The 17,865-nt window shown below is 38.1% G+C and overlaps 1 protein-coding gene across 1 annotated transcript in view; it reads left to right on the top strand.

The window, feature by feature from the left end:
- Nucleotides 1–17,865, top strand: part of LOC147174420 (protein crumbs homolog 2-like) — a 49,337-nt gene continuing 31,472 nt past the window's right edge. The window contains exons 1-2 of the mRNA XM_086076621.1: nt 1–89; nt 6,683–6,964. Coding sequence (XP_085932747.1) covers nt 6,895–6,964 — 70 coding nt within the window. The 5' untranslated portion in view covers nt 1–89; nt 6,683–6,894. The remainder of the gene's footprint in view (nt 90–6,682; nt 6,965–17,865) is intronic.

Raw genomic sequence — 17,865 nt, 5'->3', positions numbered from 1 at the left:
TTCTCTTTAAGATGCTTGAACAGGCCAGAATCCTCTTACTGGGACTCCCACCATCCACACTAATTACCACTTGGAGGAACTGCACTACTGTAAGTCATTACATTCTCTTATCATGGCATCAGCTGTCAAGTCAAGATCTGTGCAGGATTTCTCAGTCTCGTTTTGGGCTGTTGATTTTCAGCTTCCGTTTGGACTGATGTCATTGAGTAAATAGTTTTGTGATTTTGGCATTATTGCAACTTTGTCCTTTTTTGAATTGCCAACGCTAATTTGTTTGTCTGAGCCATGATGTTGTACACACCTGTGTCTTTAGTTCTTGACTGCCTGAGTCATTTTTTTCTCAACTATTTGCAGTCTGCTTTGCCAGTGTTTGACACCACTTGACTCCCACAGACAATATTGTGACCCTGGGAGATGCTTTGCTTGCCTTGCATAGGCAAACTAACACACACGCCTGAAGTAACAATAATGAGATACTGTGCGACCGTGTCAATTGTAGTTTACAGTAATATTTCTGCAACAAAAACATTGAATCAGATTTAGATTTTTTTCAGATTTGATTCGATTCACTTCACTTCAAACCGACCAACATCAAGTCTTCTTTAATATCAAGTACATGATAGAAACTCCACTAACATTAATTTCCAAATTAAATTTTGCGGCGGAAGTAGCTGGTTAAATGATTTAGTGTTATAATCACTTCAGTGTTACACAAACAGTGGCATCAGAAAAGATGAGATGAAAATATTTTAATAATTTTAATTCAATAATTGTAAATATAAATTCTGAATTGTCTTCAAGTGCAATAAGTCAGGTGTTTCATAAATGTAAGAAAATACTTTTAAATTCATGTGAACAGTAAAAGTCAAGACAACAGTAAAATACAATAAAAAAAACTTGGCCTTTAAAATTCTATTTTCTTATAAATGTATGGGAAAAAGAGATAAAATAATCGATTAATGGTTTTATGAATCGATATCAGGCTCGAAAAGGAAAATCGATTTGACATTGATTATTAAATTTTTTAAACCCAGCCCTAGTGGCTTGTTTATTACAGTACCCGAATGGCTGGAAATAGGGATGCACGATAATATCGGTGGCTGATAATTATCCAAGATTATCGACCAATTTGATGTCATACAGATAAACCAGATAATAGAGAAATCCACTAATAATAATAGACATGCCACATTTGTCCATCTGTTGTGGCTCAAGTTGTGCCCAACTCGTCAACCCCTCGTCTCTCCTATGGTATAATGGTAGTGTCGCATATTTGTGACGTCATATTGCGCACAACCTCGTGTTCACAAAAGATGCATCATGGCGACATGGCAGTCGCCAGTGTGGGCTTTCTTTGCTGTGTTTCTTGCAGATTTTTGTTGCATTTTTAAAACATGACTGTTTTGTTTTGGCAAACTCAAAACGAGTTACTGGTTGTCTTTAAAACAGAGATATCAATCAAATTCAGGTTCATGGGGCTTTACACAATGTTTCAATGTATTTGACTTAGATTTATAGTAGGATCCGAAAGTATATTTATATTCAAGTTAATTTTGCAAACAATTATTGGCTTACTTATCGGTTATCAACATCGGCAATTTCTAAATTAGTGGTATTGGTTAAAAATAGCATTATCGTGCATCCCTAGCTGGAACTACCGGTGGCAAATTCCTTGTGTGTGTTTTTAACATACATGGCCAATGAGGATGAACCGGTGATGGGTATTCGGACAAGTGTAATTGTACTTCACAGGAAGTGATTTATGAATTGGCTGCGATCTGAAGCATGTGCATTCATTACGTTTTTTTCAGACACCCTCACACAAACCACAACATACCTAATAACCTGTTCAAACTTTCTTGAGAATTCTCCAATTTATACATATGCTCAAATGTCATCTTAATACAGTTTCAACATTTTACATACACAATTTGAACCTACATTTTAACCTATTGTATATGTGCTATAATATAGTTGAGGTCATTGTTTTGTATTTCCAAGTCAGTGTTTTACTTATAGTTGCAACTTCCAAATAAACATCCATCCATTTTTTTCAGAGCCATTGGCATAATAATAATAATAATAATAATAATAATAATAATAATAATAATAATAATAATAATAATAATAATAATAATAATAATAATGTTTTTTAGAAGTAGCCTACTATTAGTAGGAGCAGTAGTGTTTCATTTTGGCTAAAGTATATTAGTATACTGTTATTGTAAATTACTGTATATACATAATGTTATTGTGCTCACCATTTGAGCACTGGAAGCATTCTATGCTTGTAGTTTTTTTTTTTCAAAGGAGGGTGGGTGGGGAAGTTTAGGGGTCACAAAGCAATTGGAGCTCTTTTGAAAAGTCATTGTTGTTGAAGGGCCATGCAGACAGGAATGAATGTGAAGATGTGGAAGGGAGGGAGAAGCATGTGTGCGTACGTTTGTGTGAACCTGAGGGAAAGATTAGGAAATGAAAGGAAATGCTGGGGTTGAGCACCACAGCAACTCCCCCAAACTTTAAGAAACAAAAGTCAGAAATTCAAAGTTCTAAGTGGGGAATGCTGGCTAAATTTTTCCTGAAGACTGGGCAGATTTGGTGGTCAACCCATTTTTTAAATTGTAGTTATTTGATCTAAAACTCATGAAACACATTATCCTTATGGTACACTTTTTAAATATCAATTTTTTTGCTGCATATTGTTACTTTTCAGGAGACCCCAACGATGTCATGTTTTGTTCAACTATTAACATTGCATCATCAAAGGAAGCAAGCCATTGTCAACACTTTAGATTGGACAATAATTACGTGTGTAGACTGACCAAAAATATTGATTTTTGAAATTCTAATCCAAATTGTGACTTATGAGGTTTCGGTCCGACACCTACGATATGTTAATAAATACAGTCGTCCGTATAATCAAACGTCACTAACAGTTGCAAATGGCCACAGTTCAATGGGCAATAAGAGACTGTCATAAAAGCCAATTACCATTCAATAGATGGATTAGCATTGGGTTCCCATTAGCAGATACTACGCTGCTTGTAAAAGACCTCCAATGAAGTGCAATACATGTCTGGACACTGAAAAACACTATTCTTTGGTACCATTTAATACACAGTTTCCCAATTTATTGAGCAAAGACACATACAGTATTTTACATTAGAAAAAATCTATTGCACATGAACAAATGTAAATGCCACAAAAAGTAGATGTATTTATTTACCTATCCCAGCAAGCTTACAGCATTATCAAATATTCTTTTTTTTGTTGGAGTTCCACAGGGTGAACCCAGCCAAACTCAAAATAATTATTTTCCAAATGCAGGCTTACTGGTTTACCAGTAGCCCATGGCTACTTCTGAACTTCTTCATGTTTTTAAACTTCATCAAATGAATGAAAAACACTTTCAAATGTCAAATAAAATGCTGGGTGAGACCGGGGCTACACAGGCTTCTGACGGGGCTGTGGCACCCGAATGGCAACATTTATCTCTGGAAGTGTGAAGAATGTTTGAAAATTGTAACCAATTCAGATTACAAGGGATTTAAATATTAAACTCTCGACAGTACAGAACACGCAAGTAGCAGGAGGACTTTTAGTTCGAATTGGATGCACCCATGAAAACCCTTAATCAACGCATTCCGGGGACATAAAGGACAATCATTCACCCGTAACAAACAACCCTTTTTGCTCCACCATTTTGGCAAAAATATAGTTGCTGCATAAAATCAGAAAGCTACTCAACTTTTTGCCACATTAAGAAAAATAGGACCACCCAGCATTTGTTGCCAGTTTGAGTCATTGTGGCTGCGTCAGTTCTCTTGGCAAAACAAACGTGCTCTTTTCTGATGCGCGATGAATGACTAAAACTACAGAAGAACTGGATCTTAATTCATGTGAACCACGTCATCACGCTGTACTCTTGGCATGTCCCTCATTTGTCCACTTAGAGTAAAATAAATGTCAAGGTGGAGACTATATTTAAACCAAGGAAAGGAGGGCAAAAAAAGAAACAGTTACAATACAAGTGAAATAAGCAAAATGACAAATCTGAAATTCAACAGTCTTATAATACAGTGTTACAATATAGTTTATTTAATATAGACTAATCCCTTGACAGATATACAGTGCACTTCATTGGTGGCATGATTAAATGAATGCAAAATACATAAGCTAGAAATAACAGGGATTTGGGTATGGCCACATTGACTTCAGCTGACCTGAAGCATACAATATGTTGGTTCTTTGTGTTTTAATAAAACAATTCTGTAATTTGAAGAAGTCTGAAAATTGTAGTTGGTAGAGAACTACTTATTTGACTTCCGTTGACACTATTAAAAAACAACAATATTCTTGCTTTCAATGCTTTAGAAATTAGAAGAAAAATGTGACAAAATTGCAATTTTTTTCCATTCTCAAAAATTCCCACTGACTACTGCGACTCTGAAGGTATACCATGTGAGAGTGACCAAAAAGGGCTCCGAAAAACAAATTATAAAATGATTTAAAATGAACAGAATTGTGTATGTTCAACAGGTTTTTGTGTCTGTATTGTCCCACTCAAGCTCCTCAGGCCTGCTCTGTGGAAAGCCAACATGTCAGCCAGCCCATTTCTCTATTGTGTAACAGCTTTATAGAATGCAGCAGCCTTTCTCTCAGGAATGTGGAACTGCTGTGACCCCCGGTATCTAACGTGTCGCTTTTTCAACGAGCTAAAGTGGGGATGTCTGTCTCTCCCAAACGCCTGCTTCGCTCTCAATGTTTAATTAACTTTTTTGTTGTTGTGAACGCGGCAGGGTGGAGTTAAGTCTAATGCTGGGCTTAAGATCTGGGGTTGGGGGTAGGAGGGAGTGGGTGCCGCAGTCGGCTCCACCAAATAAATCCCTCCACCTTCTTCGAAAGCGGGTATGGGGAGCAACGATCCATTGATCCAAGATTCACACTCTTACAGTGATAATATTGAACTGGGCTCTCGGCCCAGGTCCTGTGGGAGCTGCCGCACCAGAACAAACATGTCAGTGGACATCAGTGAGCACACGTTACCTCAAAAAACTGCCTGGAGTGCATTCTCACATCCATGAGGAAAACAGCTTGATCCTTGGAAAATATTATACATTATTTAAAAGGACATTTAAGTCGGAAATCTTTGAAAGTATTTCTGTGACCCGCAACTGGATACACAGTTATAGAAAATGGATGATGGTTAGATGTTTGAAAGTACATTGCTTTGATCATACAACAAAACCTTACGTTATATTACAATAACATGCATTGTTGGTGCTAGGCTGAAAACGTCTATGTTAAAATGTGGTCAATTTAATGTTTTTTCACAAATTGATCATATTGGCCAGTTCCCACATGTATGCTATTTTGTCAAATTACTGTACTGTACTCATTAAATGGCTTTACACTATGCCAGGGGTCATCAACATGGTGCCCGCTGGTAGCTCCCAAGGAACACATGAGTAGTCCACACTCTAAAAAGAGAATTGTTGAACTAATTAAAAAAAAAAAGCTTCATTTGAAAATAGTGAATATATTTAGTTTAATTAATTATACGTTCATTAAATTTAATATATTAACTTGAATTAAGTTAAATCAAAATGAATCCAAAGTGAATATATTAAGTTTAATGAACTAATAATGAATCAATATATTCACTTTGAATTAACTTAATTCAATCGTATGTTACCAATTCAATTTGTAATCTGTTTTTAGGGTGCACATGCCGGTTGTTAAAGTAGCTCAACAGTGATGAGACAATGTGATTTCCTAGGAATGTTGTAAAAGTGATCATTGGCAGAGATAGAAATACAGTCATAATATTTATATTTATCTGTTGGAAAATGAATGGATGGATTATTAATAAAAGGGATTGGCGGATATCGGTGCCAGGCCTTATTTCAAGGTATCAGTACTCGCGATGGAAGTCGATCAGCTGCTCCTTTGTGGCCGTTTTATGATCAGGAACGAGAAATTAGAACAATAGATAATTCATGCAATTCAAGAAAGAAATGGTATATTGGGATGTATAGATTTATTTCATATGAATCAGTACCAAAGAAGTAGCTCTATGCTTTAAGAATCCATCTAGCACATCTGTGACTGTACTGACATACCCTCTTACAAATCACACCTTAATACCCACCTTTTCACAACTGCTTTTTATCTGTGATTATTGCCCTTTGTCTTGTTTTTCTGTTTGCTTTATTATGTATTGTTTAGATGTATCTTTTAGTGTAAAAATTCCTGCTTACATTTTTCTTTTGACTCTGTAGTTTTATTCTAGTGAAATGTCTTTTGAGTCTTTTGAAAAGCGCTATAAAAATAAAATGTATTATTATTATTATTATTATTATGGTTTTAATTTACAACAATTTATTACATTTCATATGGTGTTTGGGGTTGTCACAACTTGTTATATACTGTAATCTGTGTCTGCATAAAGGAATACAATTATCTGTAGACATATATGATACAGTATGGTTTGTTCCATACATCAAATGTTCTTTATTGCTAACAGGTGAAAAATCAAAGCAATAGTGGAGTGGGAGTTTGTGTTTGTTAAACCCTATCACAGTGGGTGGAGTTCAGTCCTGAGCTCCATTTCATGTTTTTCTGCGGCCAGTCTCTGCTGGGGTGATTATTCTGATTTACTCTGTCCCACTTTGTTCCCCAGAGAGACTACTCGTGCGCACATGCCAATTGCTCAAACAAATACAACACACAGCAGACACTAGTGCCCAAAGTGGTCAGACATGGAGGAATCGGTCCTCACTCCCAGCTAACTTTGAGCGGCATGGATGGAGCGCTGCAGTGAGCTGGATGGAGAACCTGAGGAGTGACAGCGTAGTGCCACACTGACTGGAAACTTCTGCAGCCTGCATTGCCATGGAGTTAGGAAAAGTTTGGTCCAGACATCAGAGGACATTGCTGATCACCATGATGATGTTCAAACTGGGTAAGGCTGGTTGGATTTTTAGCAAGAGTAGAATTGTTCATTTGCACGCTACAGTATATACTGTAGTGTGCAAATTCAACAATTTTGTTGTAGTCATTTTAGGGTACTTTGTAATAATAGTATGTTTTATTTGTAGTGTGCATTGATAATAGGTTACAAAATGAGTGCGTTTGAGCATCATGGATGTCATTGATGCACTGCCTCTTCCACTGCAGCATCACACTACTATAATGGAGAAAGCCTTTGAGTTACAACTGCAAAAGATTCTAAAGTTTGCGTCTTAACAAAATAGTAACGTCTACATGCGTGCTAAACTAGTTTACTAATAACATCTAATTAGCAATATTTCCTCCTGGACTAACTCCGGCTCCACCAGTCCCATGGTGTGTGCGGGGGTTGGTGGTGGGACTTTGCTGGGCGACCCCTCCACCTTTTGAATACCACGCTGACCCATTTTCCCCGTGACCCTCATTTGTGTGCAGCGTCTGAAGCTCATTTAGACGGCGGCGAATCGAAGCCAGGGAGCTGGGTGGCATTGTTAAAGATCCCCATGGCAACAAGCTGAGCGTCCGGCTGCACTGCTGCACTTTTTTTTGGTCTCAGTGTTAAAATGGGGGTGGTGATGGGAATTAAGGCGCATGGTTAGTGACCTGGCACCCTCAGCTACGAAGGAATTAAAGACAAATAAACCATAGAGATGTCTTTGTTCAAGTTAACTGGGAAAGAGTGCTGTAAAGAAAATATGTGAAAACAACAGAAAAAGTTTGCTAGGATACACATTATGAAATGGTATGTTCAAGAAAAGACTCCGCCTCCTCTGTGAACCTCTTATGGCCGCCATCTGCAGATGACTCAGTCAAGCGCAGGTGCATTATCTTTTCAGTGTAAAACTCTGACTAAACCATGTTGAATGTGTTCTTAAGAAAAAGGATAAATACATGACGTGCTTTTGGATCCTACAAACAAATCTATCCAAAACCAGAAGAGTGACCAGATGGGCAGCAACAATTAGTGTCAGAAATTATTGATCTTTTTTAAAACCGTTGAAGGTAATTTAACTGTATAATGCCACATGGCCGTTATTTCCATTTGACACAAAGATTAGCTATGGAATGACATAGACTATGCGGTTTACACAAGGAACAAAAGCATGCATGCCACTCTCTGACTCAATGTGTAACCGTGACTCTTTCAGAGGATTTGGACATTTTTGTATAAAGCAAAGCAGCCACCTGCTGGGCAGACTTTGGAGCACAAAGCTGAACCCAGAAGACCTGCCAGTGTCTGATGGTGAATAAAATGGCCCAGAGCTCAACTTGTTGTCTGGGGGCGTCCCCGTCTCTGTGAGTCACAGCACCACTATTTCCTCTGTTTTTGCAGCATGATTGGCATTCCGTTGCTGTGACGGGGTACCTGCCAGGAATTTTAGTTCGTTATGATATTACATTATATTTACTAGGGATGTAACAATAACCGCAATATCGTGATATAGCGATATTAAAATTGCCACAATATCGTCATCGTCATGCTATGATATTTAAAGCACCACGTTTCCATCAAAAAACTTTACTTTTCACCTGCTTCAGCCAAGCACAGCATTATAAACTACATAGACTATGATACTTCACGCTGCTGAGCCAATAGTAACATACGCTGTGCATTGTTTACAAAGTAATTCAAGATGGCGGAGGGCGGTGACTATACTGGCATAGTGGCATGGATAGCAGAAAGCTCAGAGATCGACATGTATAGTATTATAAGCTTTTTTTTTTAAATATTGACACCACCACCACGATATTGTGATAATTGTTATTATATAATTATGTGAGGTTCATATCGTGATAACATTGTATTGTGAAATTTAGATATCGTTACATCCCAAATATTAACAATGCCTTGAGAAAGTATATGCCGCATTCAACTTTTTGACCTTTTGTCACATTTTAAGCTTCAAACATAAAGATATAAAATTCAGGTTGTGGGTTCGATTCCATGACGATATGATCATGTCCCGGTATCCTTGAGCAATATTCTGAACCACCAGTTGCTCCTGATGCTGCGTCATCAGTAGCTGAATGAGTAGTTGAATGTAAAGCGCTTTGAGGGCCTTGTAAGGTGGAAAAGTGCTATATGAAGTACCATTTGCATAACAAACAGTTACAGCTCAGGTAGATTAGATGGAAAGTGTTTATTGTGGACAGAAGTTTCAGATCTTTTCACAGGTTCTGAATTGGATTATTGTCTGGACGCTGTCAATCCAACACCTGTATATATTTAATTTTGAACCATTCCATTGGAGATTTTGCTTTATGTTTTGTATCATTTTCTTAGTGGAAGGTAAACTTCTGTATATAACTGTATAAGGCAGTGATGGATTCATCTGGCTGAATGGATAACATTACAGACCCGAAATGTTGAAAAATAAATAAATAAAACAAAGAGATAAATAAATAGATAAATACATAGATAAATAAATAAATGAATAAATAAATAATATGTCAATTTGTTAGACTTGTAAGGATGATACCAGATGGCCATTTCTTTCCGTTTATTGTTGTAAAATTGTACAAAATTGTAATAGCCAAATACTTGAGTCCACTTTGGGCTAACCTGCAAATACTGTTCACCCAAATTGGAGAAAAAGGTTTTTCACAGCAGTGGGAGGCGATCGGTGCTCAATGTAAATCTCTAGCAGGGACACACTGTAGTCTGGACAGTGTCAGTCGCCAAACAACTTGTACCTGCTAGCAGTCACCGTCTCTGCTCAGTGTTATCAGTGTGCTGATATAGTGGTACCAGTCAGTGCCACGGATCAAGCTTGTCTCACCATAACCATGATCTACAGCGTGCTCTGTGATTGTGGGGGGTTGGGCTATGTTTAGGAGGTGCTGTTATCATCTCCTTGGAATGTGTGAGGGGTTGATGGACTCTGGATGGAGGGGTGTAGAGTGAGGAGATCCTAGCAGCCGCTGTCAGCTCTCCCCTTTCGAGATCAATGACATTACAAGTGGAGCAGTTTCAAGTAGATGTTACTCCGAAGGATTTCCTTTGTACAGGTGTACAGGGTGGTCTTTAGCATGATTGAAATGTGTGTATCTTCCAGCAGTAAAGGGGAGCCTCAGGAGGATGTGAAGAGATGATGCAAGGCGAAAGAAATGACACATCTTTCAAACTTCAGAGATAAAAGGGAAGGAACATAAACAATTTAACACCTTCACCTCTAGATAATGAACACAAAAGGTTGCATTCACTTCACTTGTGAAATATTACAGCCCCACAGATTACTTTACAGCACTCAAATTAAAACTTTGTCGTATGTCTCAAGATGCATCCGGCTTGAGGAGCGCAAGGGAGGATCTGATGTGAGAAATAGAGCAGCAATATGATTAGATGCAGTGGAAACTCAAGAAAGTACGTGTTTATTGGAAATGGATGGATGCCTTGTTTCAGTTTTTTGATGAGTTGCTTGCATCTCACATTTGATGAGTCATGCCATTAAGCACTTTCCACAGTAAATTCAAAACAAACTACTAACCAGTATTGATGGAAATAATAATAGGAAAATGGGGAAAGTGGCAAAGTGGTCTTTTTGGTAGTCTAGCTTTGTCCTTTCATCCCTTCATCCATTTTCTATACTGTGTGTCTACATCTATCTCAGCTGACAGGTTGGAGACACCCTGTCCTGACTGGTAGACATTCAATTGCAGGCACATATGCTATAAAGTATGACCAAACAATGATTCTTAGTAAAAATTACATCTATGGGCAAGTTACAGTCTTTGATTCATGTAGTATGCTTGTTTTTGGAATGCAGGAGGATGCCAGAGTGTCTGGAGAAATCCCACACATGCACTCGGAGAACATGCACACCCCACACAGGAGGGCCTGAGTTCAGACTGAAACCTGTAAAGTTGCCACTTGTGAAATAGCAAATCACATAATCTTCTTTTCCCCACAAAAATCAATGCAAATACAAAAATCGGGTAAGCAGAGGGACAGCAACCTCTGCCAACCGTCATTTAATACTTACAAACTGTTTGGTTCAACTTTGACCAGTTTTTACATTTGACGGCAATAAAAAAAATAAAAAAAATAAAAAGTAGAATACTCTGTGTCAAATTTTACCATTGTCTACTGAAATTTATTTGGGTTTAACCACTGTGTGTTAATTTAAAGAAAGTCATGGCGGTATTGGGAATATAAGAACAGAATCGACACGTGACATGAATGCATGTTAGGGGAGACCGGGGCTAGTTGTTTCACTGGTAAGTTGTCACATTGCATTTTTCTTCTCCACCACAGGGCACAGCGAAAAAGTGGAATACAGTACTAGTTTTCTTCGAATAAATGGTCAGGGGTTGTGTACTGTCTCAGAAGACATTACCGCGTGAGTGCCAGTTATCTGTTTTGCACAACCCAAAGTAAAATACTTCATATATTTTGAAAGAGGCGTCAAAAATAGACAAATTATCGCAGCAAATCAAGTGGAATTGCTAGAGGAGAGATTCAGGCATCTAGTCATGCCTCAGTCACTGCTCTATTTTAAGCTAACTTTAAACTAGAGCAACAATTAGCTAACATGGTAGTTTGGGGCAACTTGTCTCAGTCATTTTTGGGTTTGTTGTCACATATGCAAAGAATAGGCCACTGAAAAATTTACCTCTGGCAACTCTGTTGTTTTTATTTTATTTTTATTTTTTTTAATTTTTCTTAAGAGCTCAGTATTGTTCATTCGGTAATTTTACCGATTTGACATGTCATCATCATTGCTCTCTCTTTTTTTTGTTTTTTTAAATGTTGTATGTGGGTGAGTATGTGCATGTGTGTGTGTATGAGTGTGTGTGTGTGTGTGTGCATGTGTGCGTGCGTGTGCGTGTGCAACTTTGCTAACGTATGCCAGAATTGTTCTTCAGATGATGAGTCTGAGTGTTGTTTCATTGTTTAAAAATGATTTACCAGTTGTATGCCCATATGTCAGAACTGGCTTAAGTTTCATGATGAACCATCCATCCATTAGCCATTAACATTAACTTCATAAAAAAAAAAATCTGTTTAATCTCAAATTTCCTGTTTAAGAGAAGCAAAACAGGCATTTGAGGCTGAGAGCTATGACCTACATGCCGACAGTTCTTCAGGACTTTAATGTATTTCATAATATTTTATGTTAAAGTTTGCTCAATGACTATATGGTAAATTTTCAAGATCAATGATAAATAATTTCTCTGGCTGTAAAAACAGAACAAAACAAAAAACAAGAGAATAAGGATAATTTTGTCCTAGTTTTATTAGTTACAAACTGCAGTGTGACATCTTACCCCATATGGTGTGACAACTTACCCATTGGTGGGGCAACATGTCACATGTTCACTCCCTCTATTTGATGGCTTATAACTTTGACGCAAGGTATGGAAATGACATGTATACAAACTTTGATCTGGTATACATTTTGTTTATACATGATGTATTGATTCCAAGCAATATATAAAAGTATAAAACGTGATACAACTAGTCCCGGTCTCCCTATTTATCTTCGGAAAATAGTAAACAGTGTTGACAGGGGAGTTTGAAACCACCAAATTTGCACAGGTTACTACAGAAACATGCACCTGTAGGTGGTTTAAGAATCATGGGGGAATCTTGAAATTGTAAAAGGTAAAACAGCAAAAGAATGATCATACTAAATGCATAGAAAATAACACATGGATTAATTATCCATTTATTAATTTCAGATAGGCTGTTAATACGTATGGAAACTTTCTGTAGTTCCCAATTTTTATATAGATTTATTAATTAAGGATTTTCTTGGCCTGTGTCAACTCAAAATGGACCCAGAACCTTCTACGCGTAACAGCACAATTCTTCCTGTGTGTAACTTACGTACACACAATACTGACAGCTGGTAAATTTAGCCATCTAATACGTTAACTTTTGAGACCATCTGCCTTGACTTTAAGTCCAAAAGAAAGAAAAGCTTTTTTTCCCCTTTCATTATCAGATTGGTTCCTAAGCACCTCGAGAGGTCAGAGGTACAGGTAGACCTGCATAAGCCACATGGTATTACAGCTGAAGCGTATGAGAGAACGATGTCCAAAAGTTAAGGCATTCACTTAAAGTAAAATCCCCAGTTATTAAACTGCTCATTGAAAGTTGTGCCAGTACAGCCGAAATGTTTGGTGACAGTAAATAATTTTATGCTGTAGCCTTTTAGTCTGCGGCATAAAAGGTCACGTTGTACTGACATTATTATTATTATTGACATGAACATGCAATAAATTATAAAATGCGTCAATAAAATTGGATTCTACCTTTTAACCTTCGTCTTGTGTTAGGGTCGGCAGCGACCCGTTTTCAGGTTTAACATGCATAAAAGAACCATATAAATTAGTTTATTGCATCAAGGCTTTTTGACTTTGTCAGGAACCTCTATTTCAACAAAATAAAACAAAAAAAAAGGTTTTCACTAAATTCTAAAATGCTCTGGTTGAAATTATTACATTTGTGTTGTTAGGGTCGGTTTCGACCCAGTTATAAAAATAAGATTATAAAGCAATAATTAGAGCCAAAACTGGATTCATAATTGCACTGTCAGCCAACACACTGACAGCCAGCTCCTCTCCCAATCCTGTGAGCTGTAGGGGATTCTTATTTTGCCCTGTTTTCCAGTACACCTGCACAAAAACAAAACAAACAGAGATGGGCATGTCCTGACATGTAAGGTCAATTCATTCATTTGAAGGGTCATTTGACTTCCAGAGTGCACATCTCCAATTTGCAGCATGCAAACATGAGAAGAAGATTTACAGCAACCCAAGTTCTGGATCATCTTTTTGATGAAAATGAGGAAGAGGACACAGAGCAGCATATCGATGTGGATGAGCAGGTTTCTGAGGTGGAAGACAATGTGGAGTATCATCCAGAAGACACAGACATATCTGATGAGGAGGTCACTGGTGGTGAAGCTCGTCCCACTGAAAGATTCAAGTCCAAAAATGGTAAGATCTTTTGGAGCTCAGTATCTCATGATGTACATGGCAGGGCAGCTGCTGCAAATGTCATAAAAATGACCCCTGGAATCACAACGTTTGCTGTGACAAGAGTCAGTGACATCAAGACATGTTTTGAGCTATTCATGCCATTGTCACTAAAAAGAGTCATCATGGCTATGACAAACCTTGAAGGAAAAAAAGTCCATGACGACATGTGGAAAGACATTGATGAGGAATATCTGGATGCTTACATTGGTGTTCTTCTTCTTGCTGGAGCGTACAGATCCTGCAATAAGGCCACTGATAGTCTCTGGGACGCATTGACAGGCAGAAATATTTTCCGGGCAACAATGTCACTTCAGACCTTTCGAATGATATCAAGAGTCCTCAGATTTGACAACCGAAATAGCAGAGCAAGATCTGACAAGCTTGCCCCCATCAGGGATGTCTGGGAGAGATGGACGCAACTCCTTCCCCTGATGTTCAACCCAGGGCCAGAGGTGACAGTCGATGAACGTCTTGTCCCTTTCCGAGGAAAATGCCTCTTCCGGCAATACATACCCAGTAAGCCAGGGAAGTACTGCATAAAAATCTGGGCAGCCTGCGATGCAAAAAACAGCTATGCATGGAAGCTACAGATTTACACAGGCAAAGCTGCGAGTGGTATTCCTGAGAAAAACCAAGGAAAACGTGTGATCCTCGATATGACTACTGGACTTCAGGGTCACAATATCACTTGTGACATTTTTTTTTACCAGCTATGACCTTGGACAAGAACTTCTCAGGAGGAAACTAACCATGGTGGGCACAGTGAAGAAAAATAAACCTGAGCTTTTGGAAATAGTACCTAGGTGATTTCTATTGGTTTCATTTGCTTGATTGGTTGTCATTTGTTTTACCTTGCAAATCTATATTTTGTGTTTTGACCTGTTCTACTGCTGAAAAAAATACTTTTTTTGCATTTTTCTTGAAGTAAATATATATGGGTCGAAATCGACCCGTAACACCATAGATGTTACTATAGTATATAATATTTAAATTAATAAATAAATAAAACAAATTAATTTAAGAGATGTGTTCTAATAGCCCCCAGTAATAGTCAGGTAACACAACCATCTTTTATTTATTTATATGATTCTCTTGGTGCTTATTTTACCATTTTTTAAAATTGAAATCGAGGGGTATACTGACAAAAAAAGGCCCAAAAGCCCACACAAAACACATTAAAACTAATATTTTCATGGATAAGGAAGCCTAACAAGCCAACCAAGAGATGAGAAATAAATTGGATGATATCAACTTGTTTTTAGTGTATTTTACAGCTGATTTAAGACACGGGTCGAAACCGACCCGTTAACATAAGAGATGGTAACAGAAAGTTAACACAAGACGAAGGTTAAAGAGCTCCACTTATTTTTCACTGTATTTTGTTATTTTTTGGGGGCTTTTGTTTCATCATTGGATCTTTACCATGTGGACCCCCCACGCTCCTGCGCTATTGGCCATGACATCTATTGGAGGAGAGTATCAGTGCTTGATGGTCGCCCTTTACAACACCTTTTTTGAGTTGAATGTAGGCGCTTGACCCCGATGGTCTGTACCATCGGCTGTACTACAGCCTAGGCGTGCTTGTTGGTTTGTGCCATGGCATCATGTTTTCAGCAACCCAGTTTCTGTTGAGCGAAAGAAGGCTGTGATGGTATGGCTAAAGGAGTTGTGACATGACAGAGGAGTGTCGTCACCATAGAGCTCAGTGTGCTCCGGAATAGATGCGCTTTAAAGTATCGAATCGGGAGGGTGGTACTGGAAATTTAAAAGTGAGGCGAGATAGATGACAAAATGGGACTGGATAATTAATTATTATGAATACCATACAGACAGCATTAACTTGCCCCAAATATTTAGATAAATTCACGTAGCACTGCCTTGCATCCACCCATTGAATGGCGCCCACTGACCAGTATTATTATAGACAGCATTTACAGTACATGCACACAGCAACGGCGCCGTGAGCATGTTGACGCTGGCAGCCGTATTGGACGAGGCAAAGTGAAGCTATTTGTAAAGATGCCTCGTTCACTTTCTCCTTGGAGATGGATCTTTAAGCCACAAGTCATTAAATTAATAGGGAACCATCACCTTTAATTGCATTATCCCATTCTAACTCAGTCTTACTAATTATTTGTTGATTTAATGGCGAATACAATTGCCAAATTCAATATGGCGGATGCGCTGACATATTGCTTCGAACGGGCCACCCGTTTGAACGGTATCTGCAGCAGAATAAAAAATAAAAAAACAAAGCAAAATCTAACCTCATTTTAGATGCCCAAACGATATGTGGTTCTTGTGGTTTATTTTTTCAAGTAGCTTTTTAGTTGCCATTTGTCAACAATAATGTATTGTGACCCTCCTCACTTGCCATACGCTGGTCGTGTACGTCAGCGTCCTCGGAAATCCTGATTTACAACACGTACATGTTATACTGACATGTCTTGCCCCAGTACACAATACCAAACAAAGAAACAAAAGTTTCACTTTGAAAAATGTACATGACTCTCCCACGCCAATTGACGTATTCGTCGCATATAAGCCAGCATGCCTAACATTATTTTCAGTAAGGCCGTGATGTCTGTTGTAGATAAGATCAATCAAACAAAATCACACCACGGTTTCTTAATATTTTTTAGAGTCTTAGTGATAAACAACTCAACATTAGTATTTTAAAACACAAAATTAGCTACTATGAAAAGTATAATAATAAAAAAGTTTATTTTTAGAGATCCATGCCTCAGATGTACAATCATCTTGGTGGGTGGGCACGGACCTACATACATTATGCAAATTCGGCTGTGCGAACGGCTGTGCTCCTGTTTGGTGGAATGTTTTAACGCTCGCTCCTGGTTGGCTGTGTCATCAACTTCCTCGTGCGTCAGTTTTGAATGTACTGTTTACAAACAGCAACAGAAAGAATCCGTCTGACTTTTTTTCATCTCATGTCGCCAGAGTAGCAAGGTTGGAAGAGGTAATAGAAATATTTTGGGGAAATGAAGGGACACCGAAGTCTACCGAAGATGACGTCGCGTCATTGCCGTTCGTGAACAACCGTCTGCAGGGCTGATTTTCTATTGTCGCCACACATGTCAACTTTATGCTTTGTTTCAAGTATGATTAAAAACAAATACAAATTTAACACTGTTACTCAAAACAGCTTTCTATATATTCACAGACGTGTCAGTCGTCTCCCTTCCAAGCACATTTCAGGCTTTTGATGACGTATGAATCGGATGCTTGCGGTTGAGCGTTCACAGTGCAGACGCAACGCATACATACCCAATTTATATCCACATACGAAAGAGGCCCAGGTCTGGTGTGAAAAAAATCGAAATTGTACCGTTCACACTGCATGAAAAAATCAGACATTTTGGAATTGAGCTGCAGTGTGAACATTAGTCACTTGTTATGTGTAGTTTTTCTGATTAAATATGCTGAAACTGGAATGTTTTTCTAAAATTAGTTTAGTAGTAATTTTGGGTGTGTTTGCCCTTTGGTTAAAGTGAAATAATCTGGAACTGTGATGTTTGATTCAGTTTGAAATACATTGATATTCTGAAATGGACTGCAGAAATCAAAATTGGTCAAAATTCAAGTGACATTTTGTGTCTTTTTGTGAGCAGTGCAAAAGGCTCAATGTTTTATTTATTTATTTATTTGTGATGTCACAGCTGGTAAAATAGCTTGATGTTAAATACAACCAACAATAATATGCATCCCAGTCCTCAGTTTACAATGCTACTATAATACTTTTGAATGATAACTGATTTAACAGTCCATCCATCCATCCATTTTCTGTACCGCTTGTCCTCACAAGGGTCGCGGGGTTGCTGGAGCCTATCCCAGCTGGCTTCGGGCAGT

Source organism: Leptonotus elevatus, chromosome 5, assembly GCF_054856555.1.
Source record: "Leptonotus elevatus isolate MCC_2025b chromosome 5, RoL_Lele_1.0, whole genome shotgun sequence".
In the NCBI taxonomy this organism is placed as follows: domain Eukaryota; kingdom Metazoa; phylum Chordata; class Actinopteri; order Syngnathiformes; family Syngnathidae; genus Leptonotus; species Leptonotus elevatus.
Note: the sequence above shows the minus strand (reverse complement) of the source record. Positions and strands in the feature narration are given on the sequence as shown.